The sequence below is a fragment of the Myotis daubentonii genome, chromosome 1 (assembly GCF_963259705.1).
Source record: "Myotis daubentonii chromosome 1, mMyoDau2.1, whole genome shotgun sequence".
Lineage (NCBI taxonomy): Eukaryota > Metazoa > Chordata > Mammalia > Chiroptera > Vespertilionidae > Myotis > Myotis daubentonii.
In genome coordinates this window covers 25,411,249-25,428,333 of record NC_081840.1, presented here as the reverse complement: position 1 = coordinate 25,428,333, position 17,085 = coordinate 25,411,249, and the positions used below count along the sequence as shown (strand labels likewise).

Genomic DNA, 17,085 nt, shown 5'->3' with positions numbered 1-17,085 from the left:
TCAGAGAGGAAGGGAGAAGGAGAAATAGAAACATCAATGATGAGAGAGAGACACTGATCAGCTTCTTCCTGCTAATTGGGTCGACGCTCAGCCACTGAGCCACACCAGCCAGGCTGATAGTCTTAATCAGAGAGATATCTAGCCGGGGTCAAAAAAGCTTCCTGGAGGTGGTGACTCTTGAATTCAGTTTTAACCACTAAACAGAAAGGGGAAGGAATCAAGATGCAGCCTTAAAGAAAGGGTAAGTTTCACTCTGGCCAGTGTGCTCAGTGGTTAGAGTGTTGGCCTGCGCAACAAAGGACTGCAGGTCTGATTCCGGCCCCACCAGCTGGGGTAGCGTGTAGGAGGCAGCCAATCTCTGTCTCTCTCTTTCTCTCTCTCTCCCCTCTCTCTCTTCCCCCCCTCCCTTTCACTCTCTAAAAATCAATGGAAAAAATATCCTCCAGTGAGAATTAACAACAACAAAAAAGAAAGGTTAAGTTTCCACAGTAACATGGAGAACTTTTAATCATCCATTCTCTACCAATCGTAACAACCTCATCTCCCTTAACTCTCCTTCTATCCAAGCTGGTTTACTCACTGAGTTCAGAATATGCTTAATTTATTTTCTTTTCTCTATTACTGTTAGGCCATACCCATCCCTGTTCCTCACACTAGCCTAAAGTCAATCTACAAAATAAACAAAAGTTCTATCTTCTTGTAATTGGTCAATTTGGCCCTTATCAACGACTCCATTCTTTGAACCTTTCCATCACAGGATCAGATAAACACATTCCCCTACATACTTCCTTTACCCTCCTATTACGTATATGCAGGTAATAATCCGTAACCATCTGCACCTTTGCACAGAGATTTAACTTTTTACATGAGAATGCCACTTATGTAATTTCCATGAGGGCTAGACTTCATGTAATCAAGAGAAAATAGAGCAAGGATATAGCATTTCAGTCTCAGATCTATTTGGTGCATGAGGTTTGTAGAGGCTTAAATGCCTGGACTTAATGAGTTTTCTTGTTTTTAGGTTCTCACCTTGACATGCCCTGGCTCTATCAACAGCAAACTATAAAAACTTTCCACTGTGGATTGTGTAAGTCATTTAAGATGCCTCAAATCCTTTGGGAATAAGGCATGATATTATAAAATAAAGGTCAGGAGAATGATCCGAGTCAACTCCCCAAACATGGCTACTCTACTGAGATGTAGCATATGAAACAGTAGAATCAAGAGATCTGGGTTAAATTCCTGGCTCTTGAAACTCACTGGCTTTAGAACTTGGGCAAATCCTTAATGTGGAATAATCACTTACCCTTAATGTGGATTATTCACTTACCACTCAGTGTTGCTGTAAAAATTAAATGAATTAATACATATATAAGGTAGCTAGCACAGTACCAAAAAGATATTTGCTTAATTATTCAGTATTAAAACATTATGCCAACCCATTTATCCCTGCAACTCCTTTTAAGAGAGTAGAGAACGAGAGATCTTTCCCCACTTTTTAAAGATCTATCAGGAGCAACTTGCTAAGCCCATTGAAACTCAGTCCTGAACAAGGAGTCCTAATCCTAATACCCAATGTACAATAGGTTGTCTTTATGACCAATCTCTACTTGTTTCAGTGGGGAGGTTGGGGGGTGGGGAAGCAGGATTAGATTCTGGTTATACTTCTTAGAGTAACAGAGTCTTTCCAACATTAAGAACTCTCAATTTGATAAAGGAAAAAGTAGGAGGTTGAAAGACTTAATTAATCAAGCTGGACTCCCATAGAAAGAAAACTGATAGTGTTCCATAAAGCATAAAAGGTGAACTCTTCAAAGCCTTGAAGACATTTGAGATTGTGACCACTGCCTTTGACAATTCTTCAAGCACCCACTATTAGTCCAAAATGGCAGGAGTCATAAAATAAGATGTGAAATGGACCAAAGAATCCTGAACTCGTGGAAGTGGAAAAATGTGCAAAGTCACCTGACCTAAGCCTCTCCTTACACAGGTGAGGAAGCTGGGATAGGAGTGAAGCCAAATTGCATGCCAGGCTTCTTTTTGCCTCCCCAGATGCCTCACTGTTTTAATTTTCCTAAGATTTCATTATTTCCTTTAAAGTAACCAAGATCAGGCACAACAGTTCATCTGCCTTGCAAAATGGACCCCAAACTGGAAATATCCACAACTTTTGTCCCTGACAGAACACTGGCACCAAAAAAAGCAAAGATATATACGTTCCTGCAGTTACCTGATTAAATTATCAAGTTCCTGCGTAGGAAGTTGTACCCAGGCAAAGAGTGACAATACTGCCCACAAACATAAATGCATACTGAGAACTAGAGGCTTTTCATAATTCTTCCATAGAAAGAAAGATCCCTATGGGGACTACCAAAACCACTGGAAGTTTCCAGTGGTGATAACTGACTTCTTCCTTGTGTATCTGCATGCTGATACAGTGAAAAAAAAAAAAAAAAGCTGAATTAGACTGTGAGACTTCTTAGGAATACCACATACCAGGTAAGAACTCTGGGAGGTAATAACAGAAATTTGATACCTTTTCTTATTAACTGAACCACCTAAACTTCCAATGACTGTTTTAATCTAAGTTCAATCCAAAATTTGTGACGCTACTCTCTTGTTTATCAACTTATATGAGTATGATATGAACCTACTTAAAGAAGCCACCAAGTGAATAAATACATATATAGTATAGAAATTAAACCACTTTTGGGTGAAATATATTAGCTAGATATAATTATTCTTCTTAATTAGTCCCTTGAAGTTTCTTCTAACTGCAATGATTCAGAAAAAAGATGCTAACATCTGTAAGATCAACACAAAATTTTAGTGAATGTGAGCTAAACATCAAGCAACACTTTTAGGCAAATACCAAAAAAAGGTGAAGTGATACTATATTGAACTTTAAAAATATTTAGTGACTAGAACATGCAAGATAATATCAGAGTTCTGCTCTCCTCTAATAAGGAGATCCTGAGAATATTGTTGGATGCTACAGCCAAAGGACTATGTCAAAGTACGTTAAATTCCTAAGAGACAAGAATAAAACCTCAAACCACATCACAAGAGATCAAAAGTAGGCTATAGCAGGAAGAGACAAAACAGAAGCAGACCAAATAGATGCCTTTAAATATTTACAGGGCAATCAGAAAAGGAACCACCATTGTTTTAATGGGCCCTGTGAGAAGAACAAGTATCAATGGATGAAAAACATAAAAACAGCCCTGCCACTTCGGCTCACTTGGTTGAGCATCCCATGCAACAGAAGGTTGCTGGTTTGATTTCCCAGTCAGGGAACATGCCCAGGATTCAGGCTCAGTCCCCAGTAGGGGGGCATGCAGGAGGCAGGCGATAGATATTTCTCCCTCTCTCTCCCTCTTCCTTCCTCTCTCTAAAGACAATAGAAACATTATTTTTTAAAAAAAACAAAAAACAGAAAGACAGATTTTGGTTTAATAATTTTCTGTTAGCTTTAAAGTCAAGAAATATTGAAGGTGAAAGGAGATATTTACATAAAACAGGACACTAAGAAACTTGGGCATAAGAGCCTTTGATAAAGGTTTAGGAGCTCATATGGTACATGACACTAAACCATGCAGATTAGCCACGAGTTATATTCTGATAAGTAAAGTCACCTTCCAATTTTTTATAACAAGAAAGAAGGCAAAGTATGAATGATTCTGAAAGCCATATTTTATGGGGAATAATTTATAAATGGTGGTCAGGCTATAACAAAATTCCATGTGAGAAAAGATTATGGACTGTTCTAGGTAGTGGTGATGGGAACAGAAAAGAGTGGAAGGCTCACAGAAACATTTCAGAGATGGAGCTGCTGGTACTTAATGACTTATTGGAGACTCTTGGAATAACAGTATGTAGTGGGATTTACTGTGTTAATCTCGCCATTCATCTATTAACAATAACAACAGTAATAGCAGAGACTTAGTGCTAACCATGTGGTAGGAAATGTCCTAAAGGCATTACATAGTTTAATTCATTTCATTCTCATAACCCTATGAAGTGTATTCTATTAGGCACATTTTACAGAGGAGAAACTAAGGCTTACATCAGTCAAATGGGTCAGAGAATAAATATCAAAGAACTAATAGGATATCAGATGCCAGATTTAGACCTACATAATCCCATAGCTAAAGCTCTGAATCCATACACTAGACAGGTGCAAGGGAAAGGCAACAAAATTCAAGGCAGGCAGCATGCAGTATTGGTAACAGCCCAGTGAGTGAAGAGCATCAGGGGGAAGAGGACTGTTGGTAAATGAAGATTTGGGCGGTATCAGAATCAGGGAACCATTATCCATGTCAAGAAAACTGTTGGCACCCCAGAACCATGATGTGCTTGTTTAAACACACACACACACACACACACACACACACACACACACACACACGAACCCAAATGATAAAATACCTGCTTTGAATCCAACTTCCAAGAGACGGGACCTAATAATTAACTTTTTTTTTTTTTTTAAGCAAAAACCCTGGTTAATTTTGAGGCAGAACCAGGTTTGGGGACTTTTGTAATAGATCGCTAAGGTCTCTTTCTGCTTTAAAATTCAAGTTGACACGAAGTGACTTTCCCAGAAGCGAAAGGAGGAAGGGAGCGATACTAACACCAAGAAACGGTGTCTACACCGTTTGTACTTCCATGTTTATTAACGTCTCTCCTAGGAACAGGTATAGATCAGGCAATGGGAGGAGGGGTGTGTTGTTCACTGTGTGCTGGTTAAAAAGCAGGCTTTCTCCCAGGATTTTCTGGTACCATTAGCAGAAAGAAACCTGTCCTGACTACAATAGGTAATCCAACTCAAAAAAAAAAAAAAAATGAGACGGATTCCTCAGGTCGTTGTCTGGCTAAGGATGGATGCCAAAATATTCTTCTACTACGTGCTCAAAAGCGTGGTAGGAAACCTCTAGATTGGGGCCTGCCAGCTCTGAGTCCAAAATATCTGGCTCAGAAGAAGTGTCTGCTTTGCAATCACACTTAAAGGACCCTGCTCCCAAAGATGCCCAATTCCGCACGTACCTGAGGGTCCTCGGGTAAGATTGATCTCTTCCTCAGTGACCAAACAATCCACTCTTCCGTTCATATTTTACTGCCTGTCTGGTTTCCTACCTGGTCAACTAGGGCTCGCACAGGTGAAGGTGAATCAATCTCAGTGGGGCGCCTAAAAACGCCGCACTTTCGGTTTCTGCGGCCCCTGGACCGGAAGCGGAAGCCGGGAGCGCGGGGAGCGTCAGGAATGCTGGGAATCGTAGTTCTGGTGGCGGAGGCGTTGCGATCCCTAGGCACAGAAAGTGAACCTGGAGCAAGTTACTGTTGCGGGTGGGGGATGGAAGAAAAGCAAAGGTGAGAGACATAAGTAAAGTCAGAGTGTGGAGGAAAAATTAAAAGGAAGATATCCTGCCAGAACCGGTTTGGCTCAGTGTATAGAGCATTGGTCTGCGGACTCAAGGGTCCCGGGTTCGCTTCCGGTCAAGGGCATATGCCTTGGTTGCGGGCACATCCCCAGTTGGGGGGCGTGCAGGAGGCAGCTGATCAATGTTTCTCTCTCATTGATGTTTCTGGCTCTCTAGCCCTCTCTCTTCCTCTCTGTAAAAAATCAATTATATATATATATATATATACACACATATATATATATATATATATACACATATATATATGTATATGTATATATATATATTTTTAAAGGAAGATATCCTGCAACTTCTAGGAAATCTCCACCAATGGAGAAAAAAACCCAAAAACTATTATTCTGTGAGCACCAAACCAGACTGGGCTGGGGTCTCACACAATTCGCTCATAGGATTGCAAAGACAGACAGAAACTTCACTCTTTTATGTAGCCAGGCAGATACAATGCATGACCTGCACGTTTTCACGGAAGAGGACTTAACAGCACCGTTTGCTATACACCCTTTGGTAAGTCACCTTTTTGGTGGCCATCTGTGTTAGTTAATTGCCATAATCAAAAGTAAAAATTATGGTTGCTTCCCGTCCGCTTGGAGGCTCCGCTTTCCCCCTGGGCTCTCCACGTCCCTGCCGCGAGCCGGGGGGGGGGGGGGGGGGGGGGGGAGGGGGGCGGGGCCGTCGTCGTGCGGTCCTCCGTGCGTCCACGCGTCCGCCCGAGCGCGTTCCTGCCTTCGCTGCCCGCGGCTTGGCGCGCACCCCCGGACACCGAGGCCGAGCGCGGGCAGGGGGCTGCCAGCCATGACCCCCCTCGGAGCCGGCGTGAGGGGGTCGAGATGCGGTGACCTGCCAGCCCTGCGGTGGCCTCCCTCCTGCAGTTCCCCTCTCTTCCCCCGACCTGGGGGCCCGCCCCTGGCACCACCACCGGCCACCTGTCGACCTCGCCGCTGCGGCGCCTGATGAAAAACATCGTCCACAACTACTCAGAGGCCGAGCTCAAGGTCCGCGAGGCCACGAGCAACGACCCCTGGGGCCCGTCCAGCTCGCTCATGTCTGAGATCGCCGACCTCACCTGCAACGCCACCGGAGATCATGAGCATGACCTGGAAGCGGCTCAGCGACCACGGCAAGAACTGGCGGCACGTCTGCAAGGCCATGACGCTGATGGAGCACCCCATCAAGACGGGCTCGGAGCTTGTGTCGCAGCAGTGCCAGGAGAACATGTACACCGCGCAGACGCTCAAGGACTTGCAGTACGTGGACCGCGACGGCAAGGACCAGGGCGTCAACGTGCGAGAGGAGGCCAAGCAGCTGGTGGCCCCACAGCGCGATGAGGACCGGCTGCGGGAGGAGCGAGCCCACTTGCTCAAGACCAAGGAGAAGCTGGCGCAGACTGTCACGGCCTCCTCAGCAGCAGTGGGTTAGCGGGGAGGGGGTGGGGGGCGCACAAGGCCCAGCAGGCGTGGCCGCAGAGCAGCGGGGAGGAGGAGCTGCAGCTGCAGCTGGCCTTGGCCATGAGCAAGGAGGAGGCGGACCAGCCCGCGTCCTGCGGCCCCGAGGATGATGTCCAGCTCCAGTTGGCCCTTAGTTTGAGCCCAGAGGAGCACGATAAGGAGGAGCGGATCCGCATGGGGATGACCTGAGGCTGCAGATGGCCATAGAGGAGAGCAAGCGGGAAACCGGTGGTCAGAAGGAGTCGTCCCTCATGGATCTCACTGATGTCTTTATGGCCCCGGCACCTCCGACGGCCTCGGACCCCTGAGGGGGCCCAGCACCCATGGCCACTACCATCCCCACAGCCACCCCTGTCTCGACCCTTGGGTGGGACCTCCTGTTCCTCCAGCTGCTGACCCCTGGGGTGGTCCGGCCCCTACCCTGGCCTCTGGGACCCCTGGAGGCCTGCTGCCCCTGCGGGGACCCCTGCTGACCCTTGGGGTGGGACCCAGGCCCCTGCAGCTGGAGAGGGGCCCACCCCTGACCCGTGGGGGAGCTCAGACTGTGGGGCCCTGGTCGGTGGACCCCCAGCTGCTGATCCCTGGGCCCCAGCCCCAGCCTTCTCAGAGCCCTGGTTGGGGGAGGGAGGTTACCTGCCAAGCCCAGCACCAACGGCACTGCAGGAGCTGTGCCCACTTGTGGTCCCGGACTCTGCCCACAAGCTGTTCATCCGGGGCTTACCCAGCTACCTGAACGATGATCAGGTGAAAGAGCTGCTGACATGGTTCGGGCCTCTCAAGGCCTTCAACCTGGTCAAGGACAGCGCCACCGGGCTCTCCAAGGGCTTCGCCTTCTGTGAGTATGTGGACATCAGCGTCACGGATCAGGCCAGGGCGGGGCCCAATGGGATGCAGCTGGGGGACAAGAAACTGCTGGTCCAGAGGGCGGGTGTGGGAGCCAAGAATGCCACGCCAAGCACCATCCACCAGACCCCCGTGACCCTGCAAGTGCCGGGCCTGAGCTCCCAGGTGCAGATGGGCGGCCACCCCACGAAGGTCCTGTGCCTCCTGAACACGGTGCTGCCCGAGGAGCTGCTGGACGACGGGGAGTACGAGGAGATCGTGGAGGACGTGCTGAACGAGTGCAGCAAGTACGGGCTGGTCAAGTCCATCGAAATCCCCTGGCCCGTGGACGGCGTCGAGGTGCCCGGCTGCGGGAAGGTCTTCGTGGAGTTCACCTCTTGTGTTTGACTGCCAGAAAGCCATGCAGGGCCTGACAGGTCGCAAGTTCGCCAACAGAGTGGTTGTCACAAAATACTGTGACCCCGACTCTTACCACCGCTGGGACTTCTGGTAGAGGCGGCGGGGGTGGGTGGGGCCGGGCTGGCTGGGGGCTACTCCCCGATGCCCCCTCCCTCTTTCCCCCTCCATAGACAACGGGCAGAGGAGTGACAGCCTAATGACAGGCAGCAGCAACTAGAACGGCAGCAATTAAGGGTGGGGGGTGGAGGCGGCGGGGGGGGGGGGGTGATGGGAAGTGTGCACACGGCCCACACAGCACCCACAGACAGAGGGAAGGGGTCTGGATGGGGAGGGGTGCATGGCAGGGTGGGGTAGGACCCCACAGCCCCTCCCCAAGACAGCCTCTCCTCCCTCATACCTCACCCCCTCCTCCCCCTTTCCACTGTAGGAACAGCGTGTTTACATTTTATGGCCAAACTATTTTGAATGTTGTTGTCTGGCCCTTTGCCCTCCCTCTCCCTCCCCAGCTCCGCAGCTCCAGCCCTTTGGCCTCTAGTCCTCCCCTTGGCTTCTTAACGTAGTTGGTTCTCTCCTCTCCAGTCCCACGGCCCTGCCCCTCCTCCTCTGTGGCGGTTTCATATTTGCTAAGACGAATTTGCGCATTAAACATTTGTTGTATTTAAAAAAAAATAGAGTAAAAATTAAAACTTTGCTATCTCTATCACAAGCAGGTCCTTACAGCTTGGAGCGAGGCAACTGTAGACTTACAAAAGGGACAGTGGAAGGATTTGTGGTTACAAGTTCACTCAAGAAAATCCTTTAAGAAAAGGGAAAAGGGGTACATTCTCTTTGTTTTAGTAAAAGAGAAAGTTCAATCCTTTAAAAAAAAAAAAAATCTTACAGTAAGACTAGTGGGTGAATAGCTGTGACTTCAGCCCAGCCTTCCAGACTCTGGAGGTGGAATTCCAAAACAGGGCTTGAAGGAACCTTCAGGGGTCAAAATCTCACAAGCCAGAAGGGCCAAGAAGGTGATTTAAAGGTAGGAAACTACCTAGAGTTAGACCAGCCAAACTGGTGGGGACTCCAGAGGACTGAATAATGCAGTTCCCATTAAGGCATTCAAATTCAGATTAAATCATTAAAACAGAAGCTACAGTGTTTACCAAGCAAAACAAGAAAGAGGTGGATTCCTCAGGAAGGCCTTTTATTTGCTAATCCAGAGAGAAGTGAACATGGGATAGTGGAAGAGAACATAGGAGATAACGTTGGAAGGCTTGATCTCAAGTTTTAATTTTATCTTCTTCCAGTTGTCTAGCTTGGAGCAGGTAACATAATCATCTCCCATGCTTTCCCCACTTGAAAAAGGGCATAATCATAGGTCTTTAAAAGGTTGTTGAAAGGATTAAGTGAGATGAAATTTTAAAAATTACTTTCCAGCTTCAAACTCAGATTCCTACCACCCTCACTTCCAACCCTCCTCAACATATGTAGGTTGAATAAATGAATAAAATGATCATAATAAAAAGCAGAGTGTGAAAAGTGAAAAAACTAAGGTATAAATAAGAGATATTGGAATACCAAGAGAAAAAAGATCAAGTAGAATTAGGAAGAGAAAATCAAGGAAGTTATCAATGAAGAAATTTGGAGGATGAAAAGAGTTTCTCGTGGACTATTGAAGGGGAAATCACTAGCTTGTACCTGGGAATATTACCCTTCTCACCTGAACACAGCAGTCCAAGAGAAACACATAGGACAGTAAAAGGAAAAGAATCACCAAATAAGTTCAGGAAAAACTGGTAATGAGGGGAGTAACAGGTTAGATATGTAAATTGCCTTTATATCTTAATGTAAGTATAGTGGGTTTTTTTTTTTTTTAACAATGAGGAAACTTTAATATGTAGGAAGGAAGAAAACTGAGGATATACTGATTTCTACTCAGAGAAAATTGTTGGGTTCCAACCCCAGCAGGCCCAGAGGTTCCCAAAGGTGTGGACGGAGTTGGCAAAGAAGGAATGACACGGATTTCAGTTGATCAGCAGCCTAGCCAGGATCTCCAGCCAGGTTCTGTGTTTTATTGTCTTGTTACATCTGTATTTATACCAGTTGATTTTAATCCTACCAATTTCTATTCCAAGGGTTAGGGCGTTTCTTATCTCCATTCCAGGGAGTAAAGATTATGTAGCTTAAGCGTGATTGTTTGTAGTTAAAGTGATTAACTATCCTCCTGGCACTTAGTTAAGGTGTTTTATTCCCTCCCTAACTTCAGGGAAAAATCCCTACCTGGGGAAACAATCTTTCTCAGAGAGGTGACCTTGGTTAAAACACATAGCACCAAGAAGGGGAGCAAACATATTAAGAACAGTATGCCTTATACACCAGGTCCCTTGAAACATATGCTGTGCAGATGTTTCTTTCCTGCAGCAACTGTGTCAAACAGCAAGGATGGACAGGCTTCCAGCCAATTCCCCTTTTTTATTTTTTAAATGATAGCGCATGTAAATCAGCAGCCACCTCTCGGATTGGATTGTTTAAGACTCGGAAGAAGTCTGACAAGCAATGATAGGGAGCGTAACTATAAACATAGTGGATGGAATGCAGAAGGAGCCTTGTTCCTGTAGAATGTTGCTGGCCTCTTCAGTCAAGGGATTTCAGCTGTCCTCAAGTCGGTGGTTTGGTTGTCCTTGTTGATCTGGCTAGCGGGCGGCGTCATTGGCGACGAGCTTCCCGAAGCATTAGCGAGTTGAAGGGCTGCATCAAAGGGTCCATCAGGGTCGCGTTTGATGGTGGTGTTGGTGTCCAGGGAGGAATCAGCTGTGCCCTCTGGGTCGGCTGATATGGAAGATACCAGGGAGGAGGAGGAGGAGGCAGAGATGGAGGGTAGTAGAAAGAAAAAGAAGAGAAAGCAAAAGAACTACAAGGCATGGAAGTGTTTAGAAAAAAGAGGGAGAAGAAAGGGAAGAAGGCAGCATCCTGACACAGCCCTTTCCTTCAGCTGCCCCTTTCCCTGTGGTCCAAGGTAGAAATGGGAAACAAGTCCTGTTGCAGTGAGAGGGCAGCTGCTGTCAGCCAGTCTCTGTCTTTACCTGGGTCCCGATCTGAGCTGGGCGTGGGAAGCAAAGCAGCCATGGGGGCAGGAGACCTCCCTCAGAAGGGGTGAGGGTTCAGGCCTCTGCAAAGTTGGGGGGGTGAGGGTCTATGCCCCACCTCTGTTGAGCCCCAAGTTATCTCCTAATGGCCCCTCTGCGACTGTGCCTGTCTTAGGTTGCTCCTTCCCTGAGGAATCTTACCCATCTCTGGCTAACCAGCCATCCTCCGGGGCCAAGCTGGGTGATGTGAGGTGTGCAAATGAGGGAGGGGCAGTGCCCCCCTGCAAGAGGTTCAGTTCTGTCTCCTTGGTAGCCTATGCCCCTGTGGCCTCCACGCCCAACACCTGCCTTGGGCTCCCCTCACCTGCTGGTGGGGCCCCGGCTCTGGTCACATCTCTTCGGGACCCCAGGTTTCTTCTCCAGGGAGGGCCCAGCTCACACCATTGGGCAAGAGACAGATCCATGGCACAGGCCACCATGAGGCCTCAACCTCAGCGTGAACAGAAAGCCCAGGCAACAGCTGTGGGCAAATGGACTGTGAGAAGAGGGTCCCTCTTGACACAAGGGCAAGAGGGGCCAATACAGGACAAAGGAGGAACGGCCTATCAGCATGTAGTCCCGGGACAGGGCTTTCTCAGCCCAGGATGTCAGGCTCTTGGCCCAAGACAACTCCACGTATGGGGCATATACCAGACACCGCCTAGTCACGGCAGAAAAGGGAGGTGCCCTTCCTGGAACAGTAGGGTAGGGAGATTCTAGAAAAGGCTGTGTTCAGGAGAGAAGGAGAAAGGCCAAAGAACCAGCAAACAAGTAGTCAGATGAAAAAAAAAAAAAAGAAAAATGAAAGGAGATGTGGGGCAAAGCTGGGACATATGGACAGACAAAAAGAAGGCACATGTGATCCTCCCAATGGACAGGTTGTTCCAGCTCAGGGCTGCACATCTGCTGCAGATGGGCACTGGTCAGGTGTGCTAGGGTGAGGCGGAGATGGAGGGCGGTGAGACATAAGGTCAGACTAGACCAGCCGTGGGCAAACTACGGCCCGCGGGCCGGATCCGACCCATTTGAAATGAATAAAACTATTGGGGAAAAAAGACCGTACCCTTTTATGTAATGATGTTTACTTTGAATTTATATTAGTTCACACAAACACTCCATTCATGCTTTTGTTCTGGCCCTCCGGTCCAGTTTAAGAACCCATTGTGGCCCTCGAGTCAAAAAGTTTGCCCACCCCTGGACTAGACAGTCTGGAATCCATACAGGTGAGTCTGCATCCTGTGGAAATATACAAGCATATCGTCTCCCCCAGGTTAAAAGTACATCAGGTCCCTTCCAGGCTCCTATAAGCAAGTCTCTCCATTTGACGAGGGTTTTAGGTTTAGTTAGATCAGGGTTCCAATGTCTGTACATCCGGGAATTTCCCTCAGAATCTACATTTAGTATATTAATTACAAATAGAGTATGTTGTAGAACTTGATGAGGAGAGGAATATTTAAACTCATTTTCTTGTAAGTTTTTAATTTGTGTTTTTAAAGTTTGGTGAGCCCTTTCTACTATTGCTTGGACTTGAGGATTGTAGGATATTCCTGTAGTATGTGCGATGCCGAATGTAGAGCATAAGTTTTTAAAAGCTCTAGAGGTATAGGCAGACCCATTGTCTGTTTTAAGTGCCCTTGGTATTCCTAGGTAGGAAAAACATTGAAATAAATGTTGGCTTACATCTTTAAAGGCTTCTGTACGTGCAGAAGCAAGGATAACATGAGAAAAGGGTATCAATACAAACATGCACATGTCGGAAACCACCTATTGTCTTCACTAGCGTAGAGACCCCAAAAGCTGATGACCTTTGAAGCCCTAGCAAAGGTTGGAGCTGTGCACCACCCAGTTAATCTAGATAATGGTAGCTGAAGCATCCTCCCCACCTTAATTCATTTAATTCCTTATTGATTAGATACTCATGTAAATCCTTGTTGATTAGATATTCATGTAAATCCTTATTGATAAGAATAAGTCTGTGTGTCACTGGAACCTCCCTGCCTAAGGGCTATACTATGGGTGGATCCCGAACCATATAAAAGCTTGGTGAGGCCTGAGCACCAGTGGAAGTCCTTCTCCTTGAGTTGGACTTGTCCGCCTGGCTCCCTAATATTTCCAAATTATCTCTTGTCTCTTTTCTTTCATTTGTGTGCGGCCCCTCTTCCAGATCCTGAACCCTGAACCACGCAGGACGTGGAGGGGAAACACACTCAACATGCACATAGCAAAGTTTGCCAAAAGATGGGACATGAGTAATATCCATCTGCCATAAGTCACAGGGTCTAAATCCTCTTGGATTAACTCCAGTAGCAGGGCTAGGAAAATGAGTAGGACATTGGCCGCAGTCATGCACAATACTTCAAGCAGCTTTTGTAGATATGCGATAATATAGTCGGAGAGCAGAAGCATTTTGATGGTGAATGGCATGAGACCGCCGGGCTTCTTCTAGAGCTGTACAAACTACTGGGCGAGTTAGTAAATCCGCCTGATAATTTCCTTCGCTTAAGGGTCCTGGTAGGCAGGAATGAGCTCTAATATGTCCAATATAGAAAGCCTTTTCTTGTTTATGAATGTAAGTTTGTAGCTGAGCTAACAAAGAGAAAATGGCTGTTCTTCCTTGTGGGAGAGAGGCGATCTCAATATGAGGAAATAATTTAACTATATATTGAGAGTCAGTGTACAAGTTAAAGGGAACCTGTTGCAATTGTTCAAAAGCATAAATGACTGCCAAAAACTCTGTTCTCTGGGCTGACGTCTCTAGGGTTTGTTGAACATGGGTTATTGAGTCAATGATTATTACTATCCTACCATTAGAGGAACCATCTGTGAATACTAAGGAGGCAGGAGGTGATAATGGCTCTTTTGAACATTTAATAGGAAATATAAATGGATGTAGGGAGAGAAATTGCAATAGAGGTGATCTTGGCAAATGATGTAAAATTGTCCTGGGAAGTTACCTATAGCTATTTGCCACTCTTCTTCAAATTGTAATAGTGTGTCTAATTGTTCTCTTTTATAAGGTATTATTATCTCAGTAACTTCTCTTCCAAAGAGTTCGATACTGCGTCGTCTACCTTTGATAATGAGAGTGGCCACTAGGGAGGGATAGGGTGGTACAATCTTCCTAGGAGTGACAGGTAAATGTATCCATTCTAATGGTCCTTCCTGCCATAAGCATCCCGTAGGAGTATATTTAGTGGCTAGAATAATTAAGGCCCAAGATTTGGAATAATCTAGATACTGTAGTTGCTGTTTATTGATGGCCTGTTCTATTTTTGCTATAGCCTTTTCTCCTTCTATAGTTAATTGTCAGGGAGACTTAGGGTTAGAATCTCCCCTTAAAATGTCAAATAGAGGTTTTAAGTCAAGAGTGGTTATTTTTAGATATGACCTGACCCAGTTGATATCACCTAATAGTTTCTGATAATCATTTTAATGTGTTTAAATTATCTTTTCTTAATTATAAAGGCTGATGGGTGATAGTAGAGGTATGTAATATTCTGCCTAAGTAGGAAAAAGAAGGTTCAGTCTGAATCTTTTCTGGGGCTATTTTTAGACCATGTTCTTCTAAAGCAAGGACGGTCTGAGTAAGAATTTCCTGTAAAGTAGCCCGATCTTTATGAGCTAGTAAAATATCATCCATATGATGAATAAGATATAGATCTGAAAATTTCTTTCTAATAACTTGCAATGCCTGATCTATAAACTTTTGACATAATGTAGGACTATTTTTCATCCCTTGTGGAATCCTTCAATTGCTATCTCTGATAAGGCTGTTTAAAGTTTTCTGATGGTATGCTGAATGCAAATCTTTGACAATCAGCCAGGTGAAGAGGTATAGTGAAAAAACAATCCTGTAAGTCAATAACAACAACACAATACTCCTGTGGAATTGCCACAGGGGAGGGCAATCTGGGTTGTAAGGAGCCCATATCTTTCATGGCGGCATTTATGGTTCTAAGATCTTGCAAAAGTCTACACTTGCCTAATTTCTTTCTTATTACAAATATGGGCTCTATATGTCCCTCTGCTAATTGCTGATCAATTAATTGTAGGGCTGCTGATATTTTCTCAGATGTTAAGGGCTATTGCTCAACCCATACTGGTTGTGATGATTTCCAGACTATGGGATCAGCAGTCCTAAGGGCAATGGCCCCAATTATAAATCCTGTCGAGGAGTGTGATGTATTACTTTCTTTTCCTAATCCCTCTTCTGGATTAAATCCCGTGTCTAGCATCTGTAATGTTACTCTATCACTGGGGCTATATAATAGAACTCCCATTTGAGACAAGATATCTCTTCCCCATAATATAAAGGGGATAGTCGTAATTACATAGGGACAGAATGTTGATCTTCATCAGCCCAGGTTAAAATCTGAGAACTCTTTTTTACATTAGATGCCTTGCCTAGTCCTACTAGGGAAGTGGAGGTGGTGTGCGTGGGCCATGAAGAGGGCCAATCCTTCCCTGCTATGCAGGAAACATCTGCTCCTGTATCCAATAGACCTTCAATTGGTTTTCCCTGAATTTGTAAAATTTTTGTAGGTCTAGCAGCATGGATTTCTTGTATCCAAAATGCTGTATCACTGGATCCAAAGCCTCCGGCCCCTTTGGCTTCCTGGGTAACAGCTGTCCCTATTTTATGTATTGGTAACAGGAGTAATTGGGCAATTCTCTGGTTGGGCTGAATCTGTATAGTTGTGGTGGGTGGAGAAAGTAAAATCTGTATTTCTCCTGTGTAATCTGCATCAACAACTTCTGGGATGACTAAGATCCCCTGTAACGAGGTGGAGCTCCGTCCTAATATTAAACCTACAGTTCCCTCAGGCAGCGGCCGGGACACTCCTGTAGGAATGGCTGCTACTGGCAAGTCTGGGGTTAGTATTGCATGGGTGGTTGAATGGAGGTCCAATCCTGCACTGCCTGGGGTTGCCCTGAAGAGGTCACTGACTGATTGACATTTGCAGAGGGGTTGAGGGTTGATGCCCCTATTATTGCAGGGGCCTGGAGCTGGTCCCCTCTCAAGTTTCCCAGTTGAGGTGATGGGATATAACCTCCTTGGGAGCAGTTTGTAGAATTTAAAGGCCGGCCATTTTTATGGTATTTTGATCTACATTCCTTTGCCCAATGGAATCCTTTCTGACATCGGGGACAAACAGTTTTTGGAGGATTAATATTATTCCCTGCTGTATTTCCAGGCTGTCGAGGAGCTTGCCATCTGGCCTGAGTATTATTATTTTTATTTGGTCATTCTCTGTTTAAGTGCCCAGATAAGCCACAAGAGTAGCAGTTCATATTTCTTTTATTACCGGTACTAGGGGCCCGGTGCACGAAATTCGTGCACTGGGTGTGGGAGGGGGAGTGTCCCTCAGCCCAGCCTGCCACCTCTCACATACTGGGAGCCCTCAGGTGTTGACCCCCATCACCCTCCAATCGCAGGATCGGCCCCTTGCCCAGGCCTGACACCTCTGACAGAGGTGTCAGGCCTGGGCAGGGGACCCTCATTTTCCCCCATCACTGGTTCTGCCCCCAGCCCAGGCCTGATGCCTCTGGCCCAGGCATCAGGCCTGGGCAGGGGACCCCCAGACCCCTCCGATTGCTGGCTCTGCCCCTTGCCCAGGCCTGACGCCTCCGCCAGACGTGTCAGGCTTGGACAGGGGACCCCCATCTCCCCCCGATCACTGGCTCTGGCCCCCGCCAAGGCCTGAGGCCTCTGGCCCAGGAATCATGCCTGGGCAGGGGACCCCCATCTCCCTCTGATCGCTTGCTCCACCCCCCCGCCCAAGCCTGATGCCTCTGACCCAGGCTTCAGGCCTGGGCAAGGGGACCATCATATCCCCCCAATCCCCGGCTCAGCCC

The 17,085-nt window shown here is 46.6% G+C and overlaps 1 protein-coding gene and 1 pseudogene across 2 annotated transcripts in view; one reads left to right on the top strand and one right to left on the bottom strand.

Moving 5' to 3' along the window:
- SYNJ2BP (synaptojanin 2 binding protein) overlaps positions 1–5,230 on the bottom strand; it is a 30,253-nt gene extending 25,023 nt beyond the window's left edge. For both annotated transcript variants that reach the window (XM_059691851.1, XM_059691853.1), the window contains exon 1: positions 5,044–5,230. In XM_059691851.1, coding sequence (XP_059547834.1) covers positions 5,044–5,107 — 64 coding nt within the window. In that variant the 5' untranslated portion in view covers positions 5,108–5,230. The remainder of the gene's footprint in view (positions 1–5,043) is intronic.
- A 649-nt stretch (positions 5,231–5,879) lies between these two features.
- On the top strand, positions 5,880–8,221 carry LOC132211116 (epsin-1-like; annotated as a pseudogene).
- Positions 8,222–17,085: the final 8,864 nt, after the last annotated feature.